We start from the raw sequence: 26,031 nt of genomic DNA on the forward strand, positions 1-26,031 counted from the left end.
GCTCTCAGTAACCACCGTCACTAACTGGCTTTCAGCAGAAATGAAATAAAGGCAGTACATAAACACTTGGCAAGTCTTTGTATTTTTTTTTAAGCTCCTCTATTAACCAATCACTAGTTCTTTTGGTACAAAACTAAACCAGGGCTTCGCTGGTGGTGCAGTGGTTAAGAATCCGCCTGTCAATGCAGGAGACACGGGTTCGAGCCCTGCTCCAGGAAGATCCCACATGCCGCGGAGCAGCTAAGCCCTTGCGCCACAATTACTGAGCCTGTGCTCTAGAGCCCGTGAGCCACAACTACTGAGCCCACATGCCACAACTACTGAAGCCCACGTGCCTAGAGCCCGTGCTCCGCAACAAGAGAAGCCACCGCAATGAGAAGCTTGTGCACCGCAACGAAGAGTAGCCACCACTCACCACAACTAGAGAAAGCCTGCGCGCAGCAACAAACACCCAACGCAGCCAAAAATTAAATAAATAAATAAATAAATAAATTTATATATATAAAAAACTAAACCATACATATCTTCCCATAAAAACCTGTTCCTCTTGTCATTCCTATGAAATCTTTAATCCTATGAAATATTAAAAATTCAGAATTACCTTCTGTTTCTCCTGCAACCCTCACTTGCAGTTGATACACACCTTTGAAAATTTTTTGAGGGACTTCTCTGGTGGCGCAGTGGGTAAGACTCTGCACTCGCAATTCAGGGGGCCAGGGTTCAATCTCTGGTCAGGGAACTAGATCCCACATGCATGCTGCAACTAAGAGTTCGCATGCCACAACTAAGGAGCTCACATGCTGCAACTAAGGAGCTGGCGAGCTGCAACTAAGGAGCCCACCTGCCACAACCAAGACCTGGTGCAGCCAAATAAATTTTTTTTTAAAAAAAAAAGAAAATGTGTTTCGAATCTATGTAACTTGGTTTTTTAAAATATTTTTTTCAATTATTTTTATTTTATTATTTATTTTTGGCTGTATTGGGTCTTCGCTGCTGCACACGGGCTTTCTCTAGTTGCAGCGAGTGGGGGCTACTTTTCGTTGTGGTGCCCAGGCTTCTCATTGCAGTGGCTTCTCTTGTTGCAGAGCATGGGCTCTAGGCATGTGGGCTCAGTAGTTGCGGTGTACAGTTGCTCTGCGGCATGTGGAATCTTCCCGGACCCGGGATCAAACCCATGTCCCCTGCATTGGCAGGTGGATTCCTAACCACTGCACCACCAGGGAAGTCCCCTATGTAACTTGTTTTGAAACACATCCAAAAAATAAGATAGATACATGTGATAAACATAGTAAGTGCTAACCATAGAATCTAGGTGGTGGATATATTGGTTTTCACATACAATTTCAACTTTTCTAGATGTTTGAGAATTTTTATAATAAAATGTTGAAAATAAACCTGTCTACATTCAGACGTTGTTGAAACACATGCCCTTTTTGTTTCTTTTCTGACCTAATTGGGAGCCTAACTAAGCTGTCTCCCCAAACCCTCCCACTGTAGCTGTCCTCCAAGATGGCTCCCAAAGACCCCTGCCTCCTGCATTCACACGCATGTGAAGTGGCCTCCCACACTGTACTGGGGCTGGTCTCCACGACCAGTAGTATACGGCAGAAGTGATAGTGGATCACTTCCCAGCTTAGGTTAGAAGAAACTGCAGCTTCCAGCTTGCATCTCAGCACTCTCAGATGACTCGTTCTGGGGGAACACGTAAATCCCCCAGGGATCTGGTTAAAATGCACATTCTGATTCGGCAGGTCTGGGGCAGAGCCTCAGATACAGCATTTCCAACAAGCTCCTAGGTGATGCGTATGCTGCTAGTGTAGGAATCAAACTGCAGTGCTGCAAGTATAGCTAACAAGGTAAGAAAAGAAAGAACACAGGGAGAGGTTCTCCGTTTTTTCCCCTGCAATATTTAAGTAGGTTAATATAAAGTCAAGCCTTTGTAGTGGTTCAGTGCAACATCATCTCAATACATTCAATTCTGCCGAGCAATGCTTCTCAAACATGAACGTGCATATGAATCACCTAAGGATCTCATTAAACTGCAGTAGCAGTAAGTCTGGAGCATTTCTAACAAAACCCCAAGTGACACTGAAGCTTCTGGTCCACAGCCCACACTTTTTAAGGAGTAAGGTTTTATTTTTTTTTTTTAATATTTATTTATTTGGATGTGCCAGGTCTTAGCTGCAGCACGTGGGATCTTTTGGTTGCAGCACATGGGATCTAGTTCCCTGACCAGGGATTGAACCCGGGCCCCTGCACTGGGAGCGTGGAGTCTTAGCCCTGGACCACCAGGGAGTTCCAAGAGTAAGGTTTTAAAAGGCTGCTATACCTTTTTTTTTAAGTCTGACATGTTTGATTATATAAATATGTAAAATTTACATGGCAAAAACCACAATAAAGTCAAAAGATAAACAACGAATTTAGAAAAAAAATTTGCAACAAGTGTGACAACATGTTTATCTTTTTTATTAGTTTCCTATTGCTGCATAAGAAATTATCATCCAGGGACTTCCCTGGTGGTCCAGTGGCTAAGACTCTGCGCTCCCGATGCAGGGGGCCGGATTTCAATCCCTTGTCAGGGAATGAGATCCCCCATGCCGCAACTAAAGATCCCATGTGCTGCAACTAAGACCCGATGCAGCCAAATAAATAAATAAATAAATATTTAAAATGTAAAAAAACCTATCATCCAACACTTTTCAAGTTTCAGAAACATCACCCTGAAAGACAGACTCTTGAAATGGTTTACAAATGCCCATTACACATTCCAGCTTTAAGCCCAATCCCTCCAGCACCATCACCCACCCTGTGTGCACACCTGTACTCCACCAATACCTGACAACTCCCTGCACAATGTTAAGATCTTAACTTCTCTAACCTTAACCTGAAAACACACTTTTGTTTTGATAACATAGCAGGCCCGGGCAGTCGTCAGTTCAGCAGTCCTTCCTCTTTCCCTTCAAGTGAGCCTCGGTCTAGTTTGCCTACCTATACGCTAAGCATTTCATCTTTCTACTCTGTCATGGGGCTGAAGTCCCACGGCTACTTATTCTACGTTTAGACAGAAATTATGGACCTTTCTTCACAATTAACCTCTCACTACATGTTTTTACTCATATAATTTTTAAAGAGATACCATAAAACCCACCCTTTTAAAGAGTACAATTCAATGGTCTTTACTATATTCAGAGTTGTGCAATCATCATCACTAATTCCAGAATATTTTCATCTTCCCCAAAGGAAACCCCATACCTTTTATCTATCTTCCCCAATGTCCCCAGGCCCCCAGCCCCTGGCAATGACACATCTTTGTCTCTACAGATTTGCCTATTCTGGACGTTTCACATAAATGGAATCATACAATATTTGGTCTTTGTGACTGTCTTCGTTCATGTAGCATATTTTCAAGGTGCATCCATTTGTAGAATGTCTCAGTACTTCATTCCCTTCTATGGCTAAATAATTTCATTGTATGAATATACCATATTTTATCAGTTCTTCAGTTGATGAGCATTTGGGATACTTCCCTTTTTGGCTATGATGAATAACGCTGCTATGAACATGCGTGTGCCAGTTTTCATGTGGACGTGTTTTCAGTTCTCTTGGGTGTATACCTAGGAGCAGACTTGCTGAGTATATACCATATTTTATCAGTTCCTCAGTTGACGAGCATTTGGGATACTTCCCTTTTTGGCTATGATGAATAACGCTGCTATGAACATGCGTGTGCCAGTTTTCATGTGGACGTGTTTTCAGTTCTCTTGGGTGTATACCTAGGAGCAGACTTGCTGAGTATATACCATATTTTATCAGTTCTTCAGTTGACGAGCATTTGGGATACTTCCCTTTTTGGCTATGATGAATAACGCTGCTATGAACATGCGTGTGCCAGTTTTCATGTGGACGTGTTTTCAGTTCTCTTGGGTGTATACCTAGGAGCAGACTTGCTGAGTATATACCATATTTTATCAGTTCTTCAGTTGACGAGCATTTGGGATACTTCCCTTTTTGGCTATGATGAATAACGCTGCTATGAACATGCGTGTGCCAGTTTTCATGTGGACGTGTTTTCAGTTCTCTTGGGTGTATACCTAGGAGCAGACTTGCTGAGTATATACCATATTTTATCGGTTCCTTAGTTGACGAGCATTTGGGATACTTCCCTTTTTGGCTATGATGAATAACGCTGCTATGAACATGCGTGTCCCAGTTTTCATGTGGACGTGTTTTCAGTTCTCTTGGGTGTATACCTAGGAGCAGACTTGCTGAGTATATACCATATTTTATCAGTTCTTCAGTTGATGAGCATTTGGGATACTTCCCTTTTTGGCTATGATGAATAACGCTGCTATGAACATGCGTGTGCCAGTTTTCATGTGGACGTGTTTTCAGTTCTCTTGGGTGTATACCTAGGAGCAGACTTGCTGAGTAATATCCTAGCAGTATGCTTAACGTTTTGAGCAACCGCCAAAACCATTGAATCATTTTACATTCCCACCAGCAATGTTTAGAAATTTCATTATCACATTTTCAACCAAGGAGGATGTTATAATTCCTGAAGCAAAGGAGACGTATGCCCCCACCGTATAACGATAATTCTCTACGAAGAATATTGCATTAACAAAACAGAAATATATTTCTGGCACGACGACACAGAATAAAATGTTAGAGGTCCGAATATACTGAGTGAGTTAACCTTTCACAGCCAGCAGTTCTTTCACCGTAAAATAGGAACGCTGTGATGACACTTAGTTGCAGTCACCGTAAAGATGAAATAAAACAATCCAAGTAAAGGTGCTTTCCTACACTGATTATCCGTGATCCAATGCGGGGCAAAGCTTTAGGGGCAAAGGGCTAAATGCCCAGTTCCCTCTCCTTCCCTCACGTTCCTTCCCGGCGGGAGGGGTTGCTGAGTGACGGAGGAGGCTGCAGCCACCTCTCTCCTCGGGGAGAGCCGACCTGACGAGCCACGCAGGAAAAATTGTTAGGACCCGAAAAGCAAGAGCCGGGCCACACCAGCCCAACCTCGTCCCCAGGCGAGAGATTCGCAGCCTGCTACTCAGCTTCGCAGGTCAGCGCAGGATCTTCTTTCCTCCTTTCATGGTAAGACATTTATTATGGTTGAAGCAGAAGACGAGGGGCAAAGAGAACACAAGCAAACCACCCCGCCACCCGCGATCCTAGTCTCTGTCTCTCCAAAGCCCCACTAAGGAAAACACAGGAAACACGATTCATTACAAACTCTTGGAGGTGTATCAATCCCAATGGCCCTCACCCCCAAAGACTACCCTGTCGGACCCCCCTGGGACAGATGGCGCAAATCTTACCTGGTGGCCTCCTCCAGCCCGACCCGGCTCCGACCAGGCGCTTCCAGAGGGATAGTAGCCATCGCCTCCTCCGCCTTCTCCCGGCCAGGTGGTCTCAGCCGGGCCGCCCCCGCGCACTCGCCAGGAAATGGGAGGCTGGGGGGGTTCGGGGCGGGGAGGATATATGGGCGGAGGTGGGTGCACGGGTACATCTCCACCCCCAGGCCCGTAGTAGCGCCCATAAGACGGACCGTCACTGGGGCCGTAGCCTGAGCGCCTCAAGGCCGACATCGGCTCCACTGCCCCCGGGCGCTTCCCGCCCCCCAAGGCCGGCCCATTGCGCAGGCGCCTGCGGGGGAGCGCGACTGGACCGCAGGGAAGGGGTGGTCGGCCGGCAACAGCCAATCCCAGGCCGGGTCCCGCCCCCTCAGCTTCCGCGTCCTGAGAGTGGAAGGACGGAGGTCCTTGGCTCTGGGGTCTGGGAAGCAGGAAAACGAGGGGCGGCCCCGTGTTCCTTTAAAAGGGAGAACACATTTCCCCACTGTCTATCCAATCTAGATTCCTCTTCCCCTCTTATCAGGGTTGCGGAAAGCGTATCCCAGGACCGCGCTACGGCCCCGCCTCTTCTTGAGGACGGGCACGTGATGCCGGAAGTGGGTGGAGGTAATATGGTGGCGTTTCCGGCAGGCCCCGGCTGCTGAAAGCCGGGGCGAGGAGTTGGTACGGGTCCGGGTTCCTGTCCCGGTCCCGCTGAGGCGGCGACTGCGATAGGAGGAAGGACGTATTGGTCGCGCTGGCCCACCGCCACTATACATTGCAGCCTTATCTCAACTCAAAATGAACTATATGCCTGGCACCGCCAGCCTCATCGAGGACATCGACAGTGAGTAGTTCATCTCCTCCGAGTGAAGTATGGGGTGAGACCCTTCTTCCCAGGAGGGTGCCTCTTAGGAGGGAGCTCATAGAATGAGTCTGGGCTGGGGTCGGTGTGTTTTTAGTAAGGTTCTGGACGTCCGGCGTTGGCATCTTCCACAGGATGCAGGAGCCACGGGACACACCGTTTGCCCACCTCCTAGCCTGCTCCCTGTATCCAGTCTCTCGCAGCCTTCACCGGCCCCCGGGGAAGCTGTGGAATTCACTTCTGCTTTTCAGGGATGCGGCTGCTGAGGCCCAAGTGTGAAAGTTGGCCGCCTCCCCGGTGCATTATCTCCCACCTGCGGCATTTCGAAGTACCAGGTGGTTACTGGTGGATGAATGAGAATTCTTAGAGAAAGGATTCTTCAAGAAACGAAAAGAGTAATACAACAGCAGTTGGACTTAATTAGCACTAAACATAGGATTTATGCAGTGTGGCCGTTTGCAATCTTTTACCGTTGAGGGTATTTAGACTTTAGGGTTATGGTAATGGAGACCACTGCCGGACCAGGTATTGCTTTTTCCAGAAAGACTTGAGTCACTCACTTCAAACTTACTTTTTTCTTCTGTTAGACAGTTTTCTCTCGCATTTATTAAGAGCGCCCTTATTCCTAGTCACTGTCCTGAAGAGGAGCTCACTTCTGTACAGTTGTCTTTCCTTTTTCCAAACTCTCATCTGTGAATTATTCCTTAAACATTTTTAAAGTCTCAATCGTGTGATCTGTCTCATTAACTTGTAATTGCTGCAAAACGGTTTACGCACAGTTCCAAACAAGTTACAGGAATCTCAACAGTTGCTATGTATGTAAATTAAAGAGTGAGTTTATGATTAAATTCTCTTCCTGTCGTTTGAAATCACTTTTTAGATCCAAATTAGTGATTTTGCTATTGAAGGGAAATGTAGGTTGGACCAAAGTCATGTATGAATAACCACTATACAAGCCTGTCTGTAATGGGTGGTGAAATCCTCAGTCTTAGTTATCTGAGGATGCCCTTTTGCCCTCACCTCTCTTGTTATGTATCTGAATTATTTGAGGCCCCTAACACATCCTGCCATTCTACTAAAAATAATTGCTTTTCTCAAGCCTCTAACCCCTTTTGTGCAGATTCCAAGCTCCTCCTTTACTGAAAGATTTGAAACCATTTCATATGTACCCTTCACTGTGACACTCAGACACTCTCCTCAGTCTTTCTCTATTTTCACTCATCCTCTCATTTGAATAGGAAGTATTCCTCCCTTTCAGTTTGTGTCTTATTTCTCTTTCCTTCCACTGCTTCTGGAACCTTCTTCCATTAATATCCTGTTGCTCTCATATTCTCTCTCGCTCCCCCTCTGAATCCTCCCCTTCATGTGTGTTCTTGTCTGTCGAATTTTTTCTCAGTTGTGTTTCACCATCAAATTCCCATCCCTTTTTTCACATCTTTACCCCCAAACCTCTTGAGTAGTCTTCCATTTTAACTCTACTTCCTGACCACCTGCAATAGACCACCTACCTCTATTACCCCTGCAATCTGATTTCTTTTGCCAACACACTACTGAAACTGCAGTCTTAAAGACACCTTCTGATGCACTTCTCCGAGCTCTTCCGTCTCCTCTGCAACACTGTGATACCGTTACCACGGGATTCTTCATTTTCTTGATTTCTCCAACACTGGTACTTGATTTTCTTACCTCTGCAACCGTTATTGTTCCCTAAAATAGATGGACACTTAGGTCCCATCTTTGGCTTGCTTCTTTCTTTAAATCTCTAGGAGGGCTCCTGGACTTTAATTATTATATCACCTCTTTGTGGACTTATTCAAAAACTGCTGCGATCCTGACTTCTTTGGCCAGTCTTACATCTCCAGTTGCCAGTTGACATTTCTACATAGGTGTCCTGATACCACTTCAGAATCACTACAGCTAATCACCTTCCACTGAGCTTGCTTCTTTTACTCCCAGCTCTTGGTAAATGGTCCTCCCTGACATGATGACTCAGAATTCCTACATCTTCCTTAACTCATCTCTTCAGCACCCCACTCTCTCACACATACCCACATATACAAATACACTTGGCTGACAAATCCCATCCCTTATAACTGCAGTGTCTTGGTCCTCCCATCCTCTCCCTTCCTATCTCTCCCCTGGTTCAGGTCTCTTCTTCATGTCTCAGACTCTGGGTCTAGCCTCAAAACCGTTCTCTCTTTTCTGCCAGTTTAATCTTCAGAGTTTTCTTGTTCCCTGTGTAGTCACATCCAGACTCAGCCTCTGCTCCCAGGAAAGTCACATCCAGACTCAGCCTCTGTTCCCAGGACTTTTCTGACTTCATCTCCTGTAATTTCCCTTCACACCCTCAACTTTTCGCCAGACATTTGGATACATAGCTCTTTTTTCTTCTGCCTCAATTACAGATTTCCCTCCTCTTCCCCTTCCCTGTCACTCTTCCTATGGCCAAAAATGTCCAACTCAGATACCTGCTCCAGCTAGATATAGTTTCTCTCAGTCTCACATAATTAAGATTTGCTCTCTTGTGGTGCTTATAGACCCAGAAAGCCTATAAATTCCTTCAGGAAAGAATCACTGTCTTGTTCCTTGTTCTGCATCTAGAAAGTACTTTATCCGTGGCATTAAGGAACAAATGAATGACTTTGGCTACCTATTCTATTGACGGACTATCATTCTTCAGTGTCAGCTCAGGGTCACCTCTTCAGAGAGCTTTTCCCTAGCCACCCTCTCTTCAGTAGCTTCTTCCCTTCTTTTTCTCATCCTGCTATCTTGTTTATTATTCCGCTGGACTACGCACTATAGGGCATTTTAAAAAATTTGTTTGACTTTCTCCACCAGGAATGTAAGTTCCATAAGGTTGGTGACTCTAAATGTTATTCTGTACCGCAGCGGTCCCTAACCTTTTTTGGCGCCAGGGACCGGTCTCACGGAAGACAGTTTTTCCACGGACTGGGTGGCAGGGCGGGGGACAGCTCAGGCGGCAATGCGAGCTGTGGGGAGCCATGGGGAGCGGCAGATGCAGCTTCGCTCACTCGCCCACCTCTCACCTGCTGTGCGGCCCCGGTTCTTAACAGGCCTTGGACAACAGTCCACAGCCCAGGGGTTGGGGACCCCTGCTCTACTCTATATCTAGGCCCCAGAACAGCACATAGCTCTCCATAAATTTTATTGAACTTTTGCTCTAGTTTTATTATCAGTATCCTCATTCTGCATGTCTGAGGTATTTTTTTTATTTAAAACCTTCCCTGATTCCAGAGTGTGAAATAGAAGCTCTCCATCTCAGTTGAGGGGAAAATAATTCTAGAATTAAGATCATAAAGATCACCTAGATTCAATTTCCAAATTTGCAGGTATAGAAACTGACATGACACTGAGAGGGTTTAACTGTCAAGCATCAGCATCTAGAACCAGTCGGTCAGGCCCCCTGACTACGTGCCCAGTCCTTCCCCACTCTGCCGCCTCCTCGGATTCTTCCATCACCAGTCTTCGCATCTAAACACCGTGCTGCCGGGGTCATCCCTCTAATTCCTCAGTGAACTCTGCCTTAAATACACTGGAAGAAGAAGTGGTAGAGCTTAATCTGCTATGAACTTTGTTTTTGTTGTTACCCTGTAAACTCACAGGCTAATGGACTTCTCATTGCAGTGGCTTCTCTTGTTGCAGAGCACAAGCTGTAGGCACGTGGGCTTCAGTAGTTGTGGCTCGCGGGCTCTAGAGCACAGGCTCAGTAGTTGTGGCGTACGGGCTTAGTTGCTCCGTGGCATGTGGGATCTTCCTGGACCAGGGCTAGAACCCGTGTCCCCTGCACTGGCAGGCGGATTCTTAACCACTGCACCACCAGGGAAGTCCCAACAGTGCATTTTTTTAAAGATCTTTTTTCCTCTCCCCAGAAAAGCACTTGGTCCTGCTTCGAGATGGAAGGACACTTATAGGCTTTTTAAGAAGCATTGATCAATTTGGTACGTATTAGTCACGGACTTCTCCTGTACTCTGGATAATAAGAGCTGCCCACTGTATTTTTGTGTTATTTCATATCGAAGTTTATTTGTCTGCAACTTTTTTCATGTGTCTGGCTTAATGGAATATTGGTTTGAATCATTACATCATTGTTTTCTAAATTACAATTAGGTGGTTCAAAAGCTTGTGTTTACAAGCTTGTATTTCTAAAACCTGATTTTCATTAGAACATGCGCTGACAGTGTTTTGGACTATTTTTTACTTTCCCCATTAGAGGGAGCCAGATGATAGAAATAAACTCAGTCCACTGAAAAAGCTGCTCATTTGTACATTGGCTTGGGTGCGACTACTCTTCAAAGCAGTTCCTGCCCTGAAGGTAATCCCTCCCTGTCCAATGAAAAGTGGGTCAGAGGCCTTTGCTGAAGCTTTTTAGGGACCCCCAACATTAAGCTCAGGATTTTATACCTTGGGATACGTTAGACTCAAGGTCTTGGTCTTGGTTTTGCCTCCTGCATTTTTCTAAAGAGACCTTATATTTGCTTCTGTCTTAAGGAACTTCTCAGTTCATATCACCATTTGCTGGACATCTGCTTAGGTCAGTGGCTTTGGGCCTGAGGAAAAACAACATAATTGAAACACATGTAAGAATTATAGACGATAAGAGCACAGATACCGCGTTTCTTCACGTAAGACAAACAGCACCAATTGGAAGAGGAAAAGGAATTATTCTTCACAGATTGTGGTTCTAAACCTTAAGTCAAATTCATCAGACTACATGAGGGAAAAGTGGTAAATAGTGGCTTTACTTTCAGATTACCAGATTATGGTTATCTGACAAAGGGAAAAAATAGGTTACCATTATATCGTAATCCATGAATACCTACATTGGGTTAAATGAATCCTAAGTACTGAAACAGTTAAATCTTCGGTAAATCATCACACACACATACCCACGCAACATAGAAAAATGGTTTCCTTCCAAATAAACCCAGAGTTTTAATTTCTGCAGTTGTTTGGGCTTTAGAGTTTTCCAAGTGCCCTGTCATTTATATTTTCTTATAGCCATGTTGATATTAGCAACTAACTCATAAGGAATTTAATTTTCTTCATTTATTTCCACCATCCTCCTTATTAGTGCAACATAATCCCAAATACTCTCTCAGTTTGCAGTTGTTTAAAAGTCTCCTAAGTGGTTTGTCTCAATGTAATAGGAAGAGATTGTTTGAAATTTTAGCTTTTTCCAGAACTAGAAAGTTTGAAAGTCATGTTCAGCTAAATCTTTTCTACTCAAAATAACTGATTGAGTAATGGACCTTTACCTATAAAGTAATTTGAACTAAATATTTTTGTTTCTTCCCTGTACACTTATAGCTAACTTAGTGCTACATCAGACTGTGGAGCGTATTCATGTGGGCAAAAAATACGGTGATATTCCTCGAGGGATTTTTGTGGTCAGAGGAGAAAATGTGGTCCTACTAGGAGAAATAGTAAGTGAAAACTGTTAAGCTGCTATGGCTCTTGATAATCATGCCAGTTAGGTTTCTTTTTTGTCTTTTCAAGAAGGAAAAAATATATTTTCCACCTTCACCCAGCTTCTCAAGGAAACCACCCAATTAGCTTAGGAAAGCTACATTGTAAAAGGAAAGCTACAGAGAACAATTAACTTTGTTTCAGCGCCTCCTGGCATTTTAAAGATTTTGATCCCATTAGCAGCAAAATACCATTGATTTTTACCTGATATCATAAAAAATACTGTCCTACATGGGAATTCCCTGGCGGTCCAGTGGTTAGTACTCCCGATCTCACTGCCAAGGGCCCGGGTTCAATCCCTGGTCGGGGAACTAAGATCCCACAAGCCACACGGAGCAGCCATAGATACATATATATATATATGTAAATACTGTCCCACACAGATGTGTTCGTTAGTATGTTGTTATTGTATCTCTAATAGCAGAAAATTAAAGCTTGATACCTAACAGGAGAAGAATAATTCAATGAAATGTGGCTTGTTAACACTGGAATATTTTGCAGTCATTTAAACAATTGTTTACAAATGGTTTTTCATGACATAAAGGTAATTAGTGGTGTTTGGGGGAAAGACACACTGCATATACAGTGCGATATCTGTGTTTTTTAAAGCGGAGAGGGGAAAGAATGGCTGCAGAAGAAGCCTTTCTGTTAACTTTCCGAGGATGGGCTCAACTTCACTTGCATACTTAGCTCCCAGCCAAGGAGGAGAGGTACCTGTTATCTGTTGTCAGGAAAGCCAGCTGGCAGGTGAAAAGTTAAATCCTCTAAAGTGGTGTTACTGTAGGTCTATATGTCTGTGTGTGTGAACTATTAGAAAACTCTTCCCCCAAAATATATATTAGAAGTACTCAGACATTTTTAAAGAAAATAAAACTTGATTTCACATTTTACATGAGACACATTTACTTTAAAAGAAAAGTACTTTATTTAATACTTTTGACTCGGTCCTCATGCTTCTGATTATTGGGTTTTCCAGGAAAATCAAACCTTGGTGTTTGCTTGATTTTATCTTTAAAGTTTTCAGTAAAGTTTCCCAATCCCTAGCCACATCTTAAATCACGTTTACAGGAGTCTTTGGAGTGAAGTAGTTTGGTCCGTAGCTGTTTTTAATGGTAAACCATTTGACAAAGTAAGGAGGTAATTTTGCCAGGGTCATGTTTGTTCAGAGACCTCATGTCGGAAACAGCTAGAAACAAGTATTGCTATGAAATAACTTTTTCTAATTTAAAAAATGTAGTTGTGGTTGATACTTTTGGCTTCGATGTATGTTTAAGCAGCGGGAATTGTCACCTCTTTGTTTTAAAGAGGAAATGTATTACTTTGCTGTGGGGGGAAAGATTTAAGTTAAAATATCCACGCATACTGTGCTTCAGTTGTACAGTAGTAAACACCACATCCATGCTTTCTGTGCCAGTTACATTGGCACAGACATGCCCCTGTGTAGATGTATGTGAAGAGCAGTGAACTTGTGTTTATTCTTGAAGCCTCATTGTTTCCTGGGAGCCCTTTTGTGGAGAAAAGTGCTCTTTTTTTTTTGTACGTTATGGTTTGGATGCTGCAGAATTCTTATAGTGCTGCCACTAAAGAAATATGGTTCAGGAAATGCCTACATAGTTCTATGGATCGGTAGTAAGTTTGAAGACATTATGAACCAGTTCTAGGAAAACTCAAACCTAGAGGCCATTTGGATTCTGTAAACATTCAGTTGTTTGCAGAGTCCCTGGATTCTACCTCAAGGATGATGAGACACACAGCCTTAAGTAATAAGCTGGTTGTTAGGAAACAGCATTATCATAACCACATGAACAGCTCAGCACATAATACTGAAAAGCCCAAGAAGTAGGACACTAAGCCAAGAACATCATCTTCCCTCCTGCTGCCCATGGGTTGTGAGGGAAGATTACACTTGATAATATATATTTTGCTGGATGCAGTTAACTTTTGACCCAGGGCAGGGCTTGCTTATGTAATTTATGCGGCTTTCATTCTAACCTTTCTGGTGAGAGTCCTCCATCTGCTGTGTCACTGCCTGCGGGTTCCGAGGCCTTAGCAGCATCTGAAGATAAGTATCCAGTGGTCGGCTGGAACGTCTGGAGAGTTTGTGTATGTGTTGATGCCTTCCCAGAATTTTATAATTAAAAGTCAGAAAGGAGGATGAGAAATAAGAATGCCCTGTCGGTACAGGCTTTCCATGTTACTAAAACACAGAGTGACACCTGTATACTCATCTTAAGGAGAGTGAACTGAGTCTGTAGATAGATAATTTTTTTGTTTTGTTTTTTTGTGTGTTTTTGTTGTTGTTGTTTTGCGGTACGCGGGCCTCTCACTGTTGTGGCCTCTCCTGTTGTGGAGCACAGGCTCCAGACGCGCAGGCTCAGTGGCCATGGCTTACGGGCCCAGCCGCTCCGCGACATGTGGGATCTTCCCGGACCGGGGCACGAACCCATGTCCCCTGCATCGGCAGGTGGACTCTCAACCACTGCGCCACCAGGGAAGCCCTGTAGATAGATAATTTTATAGCAAGGTTCTGCATTATAAAATTGGTTATCAAATGTTTAGAAGGTGTTCAAAAATAAAAATATTAAGCATATTATGCCATATTAAGTGGGAAAAGTAGCCAATATTTGCGAGAAATACATTGGGGCCAAAATGGTTTAGTAACCTAACTGGTCTGCTGAGGTTTTCTCTAGAAGACTTGTTGCCATGAAGGGGGAAGAAGTCCTGTGTTATAATGTAACAACTCCTGGTTAATGCGGCAGAGGGACAGTTTATTGCCTTTGGCCCGGGATGGAGCCAGGACCGGGTGTGGCCCGGGGGGTGAGGGGGGCAGGTGGTGGTGCTACTTTGAATCAGTGTTCTCTACCTTCTTACTGAGCACAAACCCCCAGAAATTAGGCTGACTTTGATCATGTATAAGTACAAAATTTATTTGAAGCCATCTTGACCTCAGTACCTTCTTTCTTGGATTCCCTGGGGCTGGGGAAATAGCTGTAAGCAGCCCTAATATATATATTTTTTTTAAGAGAAGGAGTACTTGTCTAATGTAGGACTTTACTTTGGATACACGAAAGCTTTGTTATACATGCCGATACTGATCCCTGTTAAACCACACTCACATGTGTTCTATAGGAGCATTGCCAGCCATTTCTTTGTAAAATTTATCTGTCCATAGGATATTTCTGCCCTATCTCAAGTACAAAAAATAACCCAAGCTGGATATAGGAATCCATTTAGGAACTGGTTTGCCTTTAGATCTATGATGTTTTCTATTCTTGGTCATCAGGTGAAGTTTTCCAAACCTGCTTGTTTTGTAGGACTTGGAAAAGGAGAGTGACACACCCCTCCAGCAAGTGTCTATTGAAGAAATCCTAGAAGAACAGAGGGTGGAGCAGCAGACCAAGCTGGAAGCCGAGAAGCTGAAAGTCCAGGCCCTGAAGGATCGAGGCCTGTCTATCCCTCGAGCAGATACTCTTGATGAGTATTAAGTCTTCTGCTCAGAGGCTGTAGTTCTTGGGGAGCAGGGGCTGTCATCAAACCAAGTGACACATTTGACGAGAGACTGCAGAGCTTTGAAAAGTCATTTTTATTTGGGATTCTTTCACATATGCAACGTGAAGAAATCGTTTTGTTTTGGTTTTTTTAATAACAAAATCATTTAAAGAAACAGTGGCATGGACTCCTTTCACACATCACTGTGGAGCCAGCAACTACTTCTTTATATTGCTCTTCTCCCCCCAAATTAATGGTTACAGGGAATATTCATTTGCTTGTAAATAAAATATGAATCTCAAAATTGCAATGTTATTATTTCCCAAGTTTGAGTTGCCTTCAGTGAATAGTCATTAAATTTCTGCTATCAAAGGTATAAGCAGTCCATACACACACATGCTGGGATCTCCCTTCTGTCACAATTCCAACCTACTAGTTACTTATGAAGGAATATTTTCATACCAGATATCCTGTGGATCCTCCTTTCTCCCCTTGTCATGTTTTTTTCTGATAAGAAAAACAAGTTTTCAGGCTTGAGGAGGGCTCTCTCCGTGAAGTTTTGCACTTACTGATTATAAGAGAAGCTGGTGTTTGTTTGAGAAGCAGCTGTTTGCTTCACCAACAGCTATCCCAGCTGCGTTTCCGAGATCCACATAACAGACTTCTCTAAATATTGTTAATTTCGTTAGGTTTTCTAGTCCTTTGGATTGAGTCTTGAGCCTCCTATGCTGTGATCAAAAAGCACAGATAAAATCGTGTTGCAGTGACTGATATATCTAGGTTATTCTCAGCCAAGCCAAGTGATGCCCCTTTTCTGGAATGATGTTGATCACACAGGAAGCGTAAGAGGCTGTACTTTCCGAAACGTGGACTCTGTTCTCTCTAGCACCTTGGGCTCAAGCAAGTCACTTATCCTCCCTGATTCTCAGTTTTAACTGTAAAACTATTCCAGATACTTATTTTATAGTCTGTTGAGCAAAGATATTCTTTGCAGGGAAGATATTTATAGCCAATTCCTATGTTTGAGTTATTTTATAGTATTAAATATACCACATTTTATGAGCTCAGGTGTTTTTAAAACTGCGCCAAATGCAGACTTCTGAGCTATTCATCATTGGGTTGGTTTCAAGGTAGCTAATTTGTGAAGAACCATCGCACTTCATGATTTATCTAGTGTGTTTCATCTCCAACCTTACTGTTGAATAGCCAGAATTTGTTATTAACTTCCCACACAAAGGGAAGACTTGCGGAAGAGGTGGCTAACTTTCACTACAAGAAGATGTTCTTGGAGAGTCAGCAGAATTACAGCATTCTGTAAGCATTCTGCTTTTTTCTGAGCACCACTGTTTCAGAATATCCGGCACCTTCAAGAGATTCGGATTCACTGTACTCGTCTTTGCAACCTCCTTCAAACAGAATTCCAAATGCAATCAAAAGAGTCATGGTTCAAAGGAGAGAATTTCCACAGTAGTTCGGGAATTTCCAAGCCATAGCTGGGCTTCAGTTATGCGTAATAACATCTTGCCTTTAGACCTTTGTCACACAGGCAGCAGCAAAGAGAGCTGAAGGGTGGAATGAGACTCCTGCTTCCCTCCTGTTAGTCTCCCTGCTGCTCAGAGCAACGGCCTGCCCTCAGCTTTGGCCAGTCCAGGCTTTTTGCAGGTACTGAAATCGTGCTTTTTTCCTGGACCACTGCAGGTACTCCTCTACTGTTAGTCAGGCTTCAGAACCAATCTCAGTTCTATACCTTTGTTTTGTCTTTAATCGTTTCTTCCGATAGAGGTTTCCATGAGACCACTTTCAAGGAAAACAAACAAACAAGGAAGGTCTACTGCAGCCCCTTTCCTGGCGATCTTTATTCTGATGTAACTGGGTACAGCAGCCTCTCTCTCCCTCTCCCAGCTGTTCTTTTCCCCTTTCCTTGGCCCTTGACCTTACGTCGCATGTTGTCGGCTGAATTTAAGCCACAGTATCTGCTCTCCCACCCTGCTCGGATAAACTCCCAACAGGCCCTGGATACTTAGCAGAACCAGATGCCCTCACGCTGCCATTGTGCAGGGCTTCTCAGGGATGCCACATCAGCATGAACCCCAGATGTGATGGCTGGAGAGTGGCCTCAGTTTTGCTCACAGGAGTATGGGTGGCAGGTCAGGCAGAGCGAGGTACAGACGGCAGACGGTGCAGGCCAGCAGGCAGAGCAGATGCAGCAGGCTCTGGACGAGGCCGGAATTTCCTGTTCTCTCTGCTTAGGACATACTTGTCCCAGATAACTGCAAGAATCCTTCCCTCACGACCTGTTTTAAATAGCACACCTCCCCCCTCCCCCCACCTATATCCTTGGCAGCTTTGCTTTTCACCAGAGCAAGTATCGCAATCCAACATAAGTTTCACTTCTTTACTGTCTGCTCCACTCCCCCACTAGAATGTAAACCCTTAAGGACAGAATTTTTGTCATGTTCACTCCTGTAGTCCCACATCTAGGATGATACCGGGCATATATCAAGTCTCAGTACATATTTTTGGGGTTGAAGGATGGGTTGATGGACAGATGCGTGGATGGGGAATGCAGTGAATTCAGGCTGGTCAGATAAGATGCTTCAGAGACCAGTAATGCCTCAAAGGATGAGGACGGCAGGACTCACCGAGCATCCCGGAGTGGAGTGATAGCAGAGATCCTTACACTGAATGTGGAGATGTTCTCTTACTGCCCTCGCTGGAGACCACAGCCCCCCAGGCATGAAGAGTCTGGAGATGATTGGTGCGCCGACGTCTGGAAGAGCATCCCAGGGAAATGGGGTTGGGGGTGGGGGAGGACTTGTCAGGGTTGCTGGAGGCAACAGATACTCTTCAGTCTGTGTTCCTCCCAACTGCAGTGCCCCACCTCCACCTTGCATATTACCCCTTTGGGGATAAAGAGCAAGAGACTGCTTCATGGGTGCTTGCTTTTGCCAGAGAAGCAGGTTTTGTATCTAGTTAAGTGACCCAAGACCTCCTAGCCTGAAAGAATTAGGAAACCCACCTTAGAAAATGGCACGTACCTACCTGTCCCAAAGCTTTGGGGCTGTCCACCCTGGTTCACACTCCCCTAGCTGTCTACTCCTCCAGCTCTGCCAGGGCTCCTTGGGAGCAGAAAATAAAATCAAGTCCTCTTTTTTTTCTCATGTCTCACTTCACTGCTTTGCCTCTTCTCAACCTCCTGTTTTGTACCTATTCTCCTTTAAAAAAAAAAAAAAAATTTTTTTCCCCCTAACTTCAGACATTCAGCAGCGGTTGCTGCAGGACCCAGGGGTAGACAATGGTCTCAAATGCTGCTGCTCTGGAAACACAGAGCATTGAGTGGTGTCAGAGCACCAGCCAGCCAGCAGCTAGAACCACAAGGAAGAGAGAGGGCCCAGTGCTGGCCGTATCCAAGGTCAGAAACCCAGATTGCCTGGGAATTCATCCCTAAGACCCAGTTTTATTGACGAATAAGTTTGCATACAGTAAAATTCACTCTTTTCAGTGTACAATTCTGTGAGTTTTAACAACTGCATATAGTTATATCACCATCACCCCTGCCCCTGTGAATTTAACTCCTCTCTCCTTCCCCAGCCCCTGGCAACCACTGATCTGTTTTCTGTCCCTACAGTTTGTGTTGGCAACTAATCCAAAATTTTCTAAAAATAGTGTGCAGGTCAAATAAAATACCTGGGAAGTTCAACTCGGCCCACCTGCCTTCAGGTTGCTCTTCTGGTTAGGCTATTACAGAAGACAGAGAGCTTTAACTGTGGCCCCTGCCAACGTCCCTGGCTCACCTGCTGGAAACAGGCAGACGAGGACAAGGGAACCAGTGTAAGGGGATAGCTGGGCATGCTGAGCATCACCCTGAGATTTGTCAGGCATGAGAGGCAAATATGGGCCCTGCTTTTCAGAGAGAAACAGGAGATTTTAAAACGTGAAGAGCACACAGGCATAAAAAAGAATGAAATAATGCCATCTGCAGCTACATGGATGGACCTAAAGATTATCATACTAAGTGAAGTAAGCCAGACAAAGATAAATACCATATATCACTTATATGTGGAATCTAGAATATGACACAAATGAACTTATCTACGCAACAGAAACAAACTCACAGACATAGAGAACAGACTTGTGGTTGCCAAGGGGGAGGCGGGTGGGAGAGGGATGGAGTGGGAGTTTGGGATTAGCAGATGCAAACTATTATACAGAGAATGGGTAAACAACAAGGTCCTACTGTAGAGCACAGGGAACTATACTCAATATCCTGTGATAAACATAATGGAAAAGAATATGAAAAAGGATATATATATATATGTATGTATAAGTGAGTCACTTTGCTGTACAGCAGCAACTAACACAACACTGTAAATCAACTGTACTTCAATAAAAAAAAAAAGGTGAAGAGCACAGGCTGTGCGTCCCGGTTTCTTCACTTCAGAGCTCTCCGAACTTGGTCCAGCGGCACCTCTCAGCTCCTTGTCTGTAAAATGGGGATCTAACAGCACCAGCTCTTTGGGCGGTGGTAAGGAGTGAGTGAACACGTGTGAAGAGCTTAGAGCCACCCCTGGCTCAGGAGCGCTCCACGCCAGCCGTTATCATCTGCGGAGTCCCTCCAGACTCGTGGGATGCCGTCCCTGCCCTCGCTGGGCTTACACTTAGTCTCCTCTGTACAAATGAGAATGACAACAGGGCTTCCCTGGCGGTCCAGCGGTTAAGACTCCGTGCTTCCAGTGCAGGGGACGTGGTTCGATCACTGGATGGGGAAGTTCTGCATGCCACGTGGTACAGCCAAAAAAAAGAAGAGTGATAACGGCAACCAACTCAAATTGAGGAATTAAGTGCTGGATTACATAAAATGTTCTCCGGGGTTCCCTGGTGGCGTAGTGGTTAAGAATCCACCTGCCAATGCAGGCAACACGGGTTCGAGCCCTGGTCTGGGAAGATCCCACATGCCGCGGGGCAGCTAAGCCCGTGCGCCACAGCTACTGGGCCTGCAGTCTAGAGCCCACGAGCCACAACTACTGAAGCCCGCGCGCCTAGAGCCCGTGCTCTGCAACAAGAGAAGCCACCGCAATAAGAAGCCCACGCACCGCAACGAAGAGTAGCCCCCACTCGCCGCAACTAGAGAAAGCCCACGCACAGCAACAAAGACCCAATGCAGCCAAAGATAAGTAAATACAAATAAATTTATTAAAAAAAAATATTCTGTGAAGGGAGGTAATCCATAATGACCTCAAGCCCAATGAGTTAAACTTGCCTTAACTTTCTGCTGCCCTCTCACAACGGCCCCTTTGGGGGAAAACACTCCACTCTTTAGATATTAAATAAGCACATACCCTATAAGCAGGAAGGAAGAGCTGGAAGAAAATCAGTACTTATTGATAATCTACAAAGTGCCAGGCTCCATGCTTCCCAATCATTTACTAAACATTTATTCAGTATCTATTAATTATCTAGCACTGTGCTAAGTGCTGGGGAATCAAGAATTTGGAAAGGATCCAAGTCCTCATGGCGTTTACAGGGCCTTATGGATGGAGCTCACAGACACGGAAAGAGGGGGGATCTACAGGTGCGGGGGCAGAGGGTCTACGGGAAATCTCTGTTCCTTCCTCTCAGTTTCTCTGTGAATCTAAAACAGCTCTTAAAACAGTCTTTTAAAAAAGATGTGTGTGGGGAATGCGTAACAGTCTTATTGTTACTGTGATCAATGTCTGTGGGGGGGGGGCCCAAAGGTATTGAGTTCTAACTAATGAGTAGGGGGACGGGATGCCCAAAGGGAAGCCTTTCAGGGAGTAACGCTGTGAGATGCCATGAACGTTGAGGGCATCTCGGGAGCGCACTGAGCTGGGCAAGATGAGAAGGGTGGCTAGGGGGAGTCGCGAGGGCCCAGACACTGGCTGAGAAGTCGGGGCTTGGTCCTGGGGGCTCTTGATGTATTGTTACCTGATTCAAGCCTTATAACCACCCTGAGAGGATTACACAAAGAAAAAGAAAACATACTGCTATTTTATATATGAGGAAGTTCAGACTGAAGTGAGGGGCTCCCAACCATAAAGTAAGTGGTGGGAGTGGGATGGGAAGTCTGTCTGAACTTGACCTCTGTGCTTTCTGCCCTCCAGTCCACAGCTTCCCCACACACCCAAGGTCGAAGGCCGCTGGCAATGCCCAGTACTCACCTCCTCGGGGCCGGGCCACACCAGCTCCAGGTCCCCTCCTCAACTCCCGGCCTCTGCTTCCCGGGAACCTGCGGAGGAATCTTCCCACGCCCACCCAGCTGGCTCTGACCTCTGCCTCTCTCTCCAGCCTTGACTTCCCTCCGCACCCTACGAACATTCCACAGCTGAGCACCCCTCAGATTTCCACACCCCCCCACCGCCCGCTCCATGCTCTACCTGGAGCGCCTGGCCCCCAGCCCCTCTCCCACCTGGCTGACTCCTTCCTAATCTGACTTCCCCCCAGAAGCACCCCCTTCCTCCTCCTGTGTCGTCAGGTGCTCCCTCCTCTGTACTTCTTTTTTTTTTTTTTTTTCCTCCTCTGTACTTCTGAACCTCCTCATCTGCCCTACAGCTCCCCATAGGGGGTCACATGGTTCGTTTTCCCCTGTAACTGTAGAGCTACACAGTGGACACTCATCAAAGGATTGTTGAGCGAATGAGTGGGGTCCTCCCTCCCCGGCCCTGGGCCTTCCTGTACAGCACTCTGCACGGCCTGGGCCGCATCTCTTCCCTCCTGGCCTGTGGTGCCCTCTGGTCTCCACCCTTGGGGGCTCTGCCCTCATCCAAAAGCAAAGCCAGACACAGAGGACTTCCAGAACCAGAGGGAATTCCCAGACCTCTCTGCCTACCTTCCTGCTCAGAGGGACCGTGAGAGTTAACAAGGCGCTCAGCCTGCAAAGGCTGAGGAAGAGAACCTTGGCCCAGGAGGAGGTCAACAGCACCCCACACCCATCCCAGAGTCAGTGGCAGGCTCTGACATCAGCAGAAGCCTGTGCCCCGATCCTGCAGTCTCCCCATACCACCTCCTCCCCGTCACGAAGGCCATAATTCTCCCCACGACAGCAGTGGCAGGGCCTTGAACGTGATCTGCCCGGCCTGTCCGATGGTAACCCCTCCCCTCCCCACCGAGAGGCACGTGTGCACGAGGGCGCACATGGGCCAGGACGGAGGAGAAGCCTGGGGCGGCTGGCCTGCTGCCCCCGGCCCCCGCAAGCCGGGCCCTCCGACCTCTTTCCACGCCGCTGGCTGGCTCGGGCTGGAGACAAACAAGAGGCCAAGGCTCTCCCTCTGGTGCCAGCTTCCCTGTGACTCTCAGAGGGCTGGAAACAAAGCCCACAGGCAGCGTTCCTAAGTCAGAGTCAGCTCCCCAGCTGCTCCCTGTAGAGAAGGAGCAGGAACCTGCCCTGAGCCGCCGCCGCGGGGAGCTGAGCACTGGGAGGGCAGGGGAACCAGCCCCAGAGAGGAGACAGCAAACATGCGCACGCCATGACACAAATCAGGACCGAGACAGCCCCCCTAGGGGGACCCACAGTAAGGGACAAGCCAGTTTCAGAAGGCTGGGTGGTTAAGGCCTCACAGCTCATGCGGGCGGCGGGCACGGGGGCCCTGGAGGGTGAGCTGGGCCGCCAGGCAGCCATTGCTCGGAGCGGAGGCCGGGACAGGCGTTTCTCCGGGTCGCTGGCCGCATCCCACTGTGCCAGCACGGCCTGAAGGGGGCGTGTGGGACTCACCTGTTCCCTCTGGACACTAGGCACTCGGCCTGGCTCCAGGCAGGTCCTGTCCGTTTCGTCCTTTCTAGAGTGAGGGGGACAGCAAGACCTGGTGGGGGCCCTTCCCTCCATCTCCGTGCAGTGGTGACAGGACACGGAACTCTCTCACCTGGGGGGCAGGCCCAGGCCCAGGGCCAAATTCAATGTGATTCTCTCGACCCCCGACCTTCTTGCCAGGTGAATCCAGCTCAGAAGCAACCTCAAGGTCAACCTTGAGAGGAAAAGATGTCACTGGAGACCAGCATGCAGACTGGAATGAGATCCCCCTCACTGGGCCTGGACCGGAGCATGGGAACTGCAGGGGAGAGACTGGGCCTCTCGCGAGTCCCCGTTCAGACCACAGGGCCCCCCAAAGTGGAAAGACTGGGCTGGGCACCCCAATACCCTGCCTTTTGAACCTTTCAGCTCATGCCAGGACCTATGGCACAGCCTGGCCAGCCTAGGTTACTCGGGAAAGCGTGAAGAAGGGCGTGGAGCATGGCCAGGCCCAGGCCCCCTCTCTTTGTGTCTCCGGCCCCGTTCTCCCCTCTGCTCTGTGAGCTGACAGGACTCAGCCCTGAGGTGTCATCCTTGCTCCGGAACTAACCCCTGAGACAGGAAGTGACCCTAAACAGGGCTTTGGTAAAGGCTGTTGATAGAAATGGATGCATCAGTAATTGAACAGCTGGACACGCGAAGTGTCGGGGGGCTGCAGGAGGAGCCGTGAGAAGATGGTCTGAAGGTTGTCGTCCCAGACCTGCCACCGACCAGCTGCGTGACCTTGAACAGCTCATTTCCACCGTCAGTTGAAACGCACGATGTGAGAGCTGTGACTTTTCAGTTTTGTTTGGAGACTTACCAAGGACTGTAGCCCAGGAGCCAGCCTCCCAGCTCTGAGGAACTGCTCTGAAGCATGTGTGAGTTACATGAAGAGGGTATGTGCAACCAAGCACATCTCAGGAGAAGGTTGCCGCTAGTCACAAGGAAAAGTTTTCTCCTGAAAATCTCTAACTACCTGAGGGCCAGTTCTGCCAGTTTTCCAGAGCACGGTCTTCGCCCTGAAGTCCTTTTAGGGGTAACTATAGGTCAGCGACTGCAGGGGCTGTAGAAATGGATGGTGGGCAACATTCCTCAGTTGGCAGTACCCTCCCCTTGGTCATAGTTTTGACCAAGGTTTAGGAGGCATTTCATGACCAATTTGTCCCATGGCGCTAGGAAGGCTCATTCTTAGGTCTGGTGAGGATTTCGCTGATATAGGCCACTCAATGTGCTGTTACTGAACTAGGCCCATAATAGTCTTACTAGTCTGTTATAGTTTCCCTCTTACTGGAAAATACAGGAATAGTTTCCCTCTTACTGCTTCTTCCCATATCTAGGGTTACACTATTACAATCATTGATCTTATGTAGAACTATTTATCTGGTTAATCAAGTCGCCTAGTTGTCATTATTTTCATTGGAGGGTCCTTTAAAATCCTTTAAATGATATATTTTCTAGTACATGTAATCTTGTTACAGGTCATGAAGCATCTGATCTTCATCCAAGGATTACTGTGATAAGCTCCAGAAACAAACTTACAATGTCCTTTTAATAATTCAATTAAACTTCACAATAATGTAACAAGGAGCCAACAAAAGAAGTGAGCCCTGGGCAGTAAGTACAAACTTGGAAGACAATTGACAACATTAGAACTTAATATCCACTAGAACTTTTTTTTTCTCTAAAATCACCTTCATTTCTACCAAATATAGCCCAATTAAGGCTAATTTGTTTGCAAAATAAACTTGGCCTGATTATTTACATAATGTGTAATTGATTATATAGGCTCTTTTAAATTGTTTTTCCTGGAACTTTTCATAAGGAATTTCAGATTGAACTTTTAAAAGGCCTCTCAAGTTGAGCCAGGAAAGCCATGCCAAGGGCTTGCCATCAGATTCCGCCACAATAACTATAGATTTGGGTGAATTCCTCTCTTCTCAAGGTCTCCAAAATACCTTGACATTCTTGCACCTGCCAGGAGTTGACCTTCCTTATTCACCTGATAAGGCTACTAGGAACCTGAAAGTTTCCACTTTCTGGAGCGATCAAGTAGAAAGAAAAGATAAATGTTTCAGTTCTGCTTACAAAGGTCTAATTTACCAAGCTGCTATAAGTCATACTTAGCTTAAGGTTTCCTTATACCTAGAAAACAAAGATTAAAAGCCAGTAATACTTCTGACAAAAAGTCATAAAAATTATAACCATATTCATCAGTTATCAGTCATATATAACTAATATTTTTTTTAATAAATTTATTTATTTATTTACTTTTGGCTGCGTTGGGTCTTCGTTGCTGTGCACCGGCTTTCTCTCGTTGCGGCGAGCGGGGGCTACTCTTCCTTGTGGTGCGCAGGCTTCTCATTGCGGTGGCTTCTCTTGTTGTGGAGCACGGGCTCTAGGCATGCGGGCTTCAGTAGTTGTGACACGCAGGCTCAGTAGTTGTGGCAGACGGGCTTAGTTGCTCTGCGGCATGTGGGATCTTCCCGGACCAGGGCTCAAACCCGTGTCCCCTGAATTGGCAGGCGGATTCTTAAGCACTGCGCCACCAGGGAAGCCCTGTAACTAATCCTTGATCTTGATCCTTCAACAGTTTTATTAAGCCATCAGGGTTTCCACTAGAATTCTTTAATTTCTTACCCAGTTCAGTGGTTAGTTCCCAATTAAGTAAGTACTTGTAAGATAAGTTCCATATGTATTTTACATCAATCTGGCTGGGGTGTTAGTCAGAGCTTGGCTTTCTGACACCCCTTAGTTGGCCTAATTGAGGAAAGACATTTGGCCAGCCTCACACCTAGTCACTCAGTCCAGACCATTCAGTGTCTTTCTGGAGGCAGAACTGGGCGGGGGTGGGGCACTCCCCCAGTATCTTTCAACTGGGCGTCAGGTACCTGTTATACACCACCAAATAAAACTCAGGATTATCAACCAATTATTGGGAGATCTGAGAACCAGGAGAAACTCACCCAAATTCGTCTGGACTCGCTGAGGAGGTGGATGGGAATAAAAAAGGCCCTTGCTGCTACCAAGGTTCTGAATCCTCATAGTGTTCAGACAGAGGAGAG

The 26,031-nt window shown here is 46.1% G+C and overlaps 2 protein-coding genes across 3 annotated transcripts in view; one reads left to right on the forward strand and one right to left on the reverse strand.

Annotated features, from left to right (window-relative positions):
• Window positions 1-5,625, reverse strand: part of BAG4 (BAG cochaperone 4) — a 29,261-nt gene extending 23,636 nt beyond the window's left edge. The window contains exon 1 of one of the 2 annotated variants that reach the window (XM_065899980.1): window positions 5,328-5,625. In XM_065899980.1, the coding sequence (XP_065756052.1) occupies window positions 5,328-5,597 (270 nt within the window). In that variant the 5' untranslated portion in view covers window positions 5,598-5,625. The remainder of the gene's footprint in view (window positions 1-5,327) is intronic. The other variant, XM_065899981.1, reaches the window with a different exon arrangement.
• Window positions 5,626-5,973: 348 nt separating this feature from the next.
• LSM1 (LSM1 homolog, mRNA degradation associated) lies at window positions 5,974-15,557 on the forward strand. Its single transcript, XM_065899939.1, has 4 exons — window positions 5,974-6,189; window positions 10,098-10,166; window positions 11,536-11,651; window positions 15,009-15,557. Exons 1-4 carry the CDS (start codon window positions 6,144-6,146, stop codon window positions 15,177-15,179), a joined length of 402 nt encoding a protein of 133 aa, XP_065756011.1. The 5' UTR covers window positions 5,974-6,143; the 3' UTR covers window positions 15,180-15,557.
• Window positions 15,558-26,031: the final 10,474 nt, after the last annotated feature.

This window comes from Phocoena phocoena, chromosome 21, assembly GCF_963924675.1.
Source record: "Phocoena phocoena chromosome 21, mPhoPho1.1, whole genome shotgun sequence".
In the NCBI taxonomy this organism is placed as follows: domain Eukaryota; kingdom Metazoa; phylum Chordata; class Mammalia; order Artiodactyla; family Phocoenidae; genus Phocoena; species Phocoena phocoena.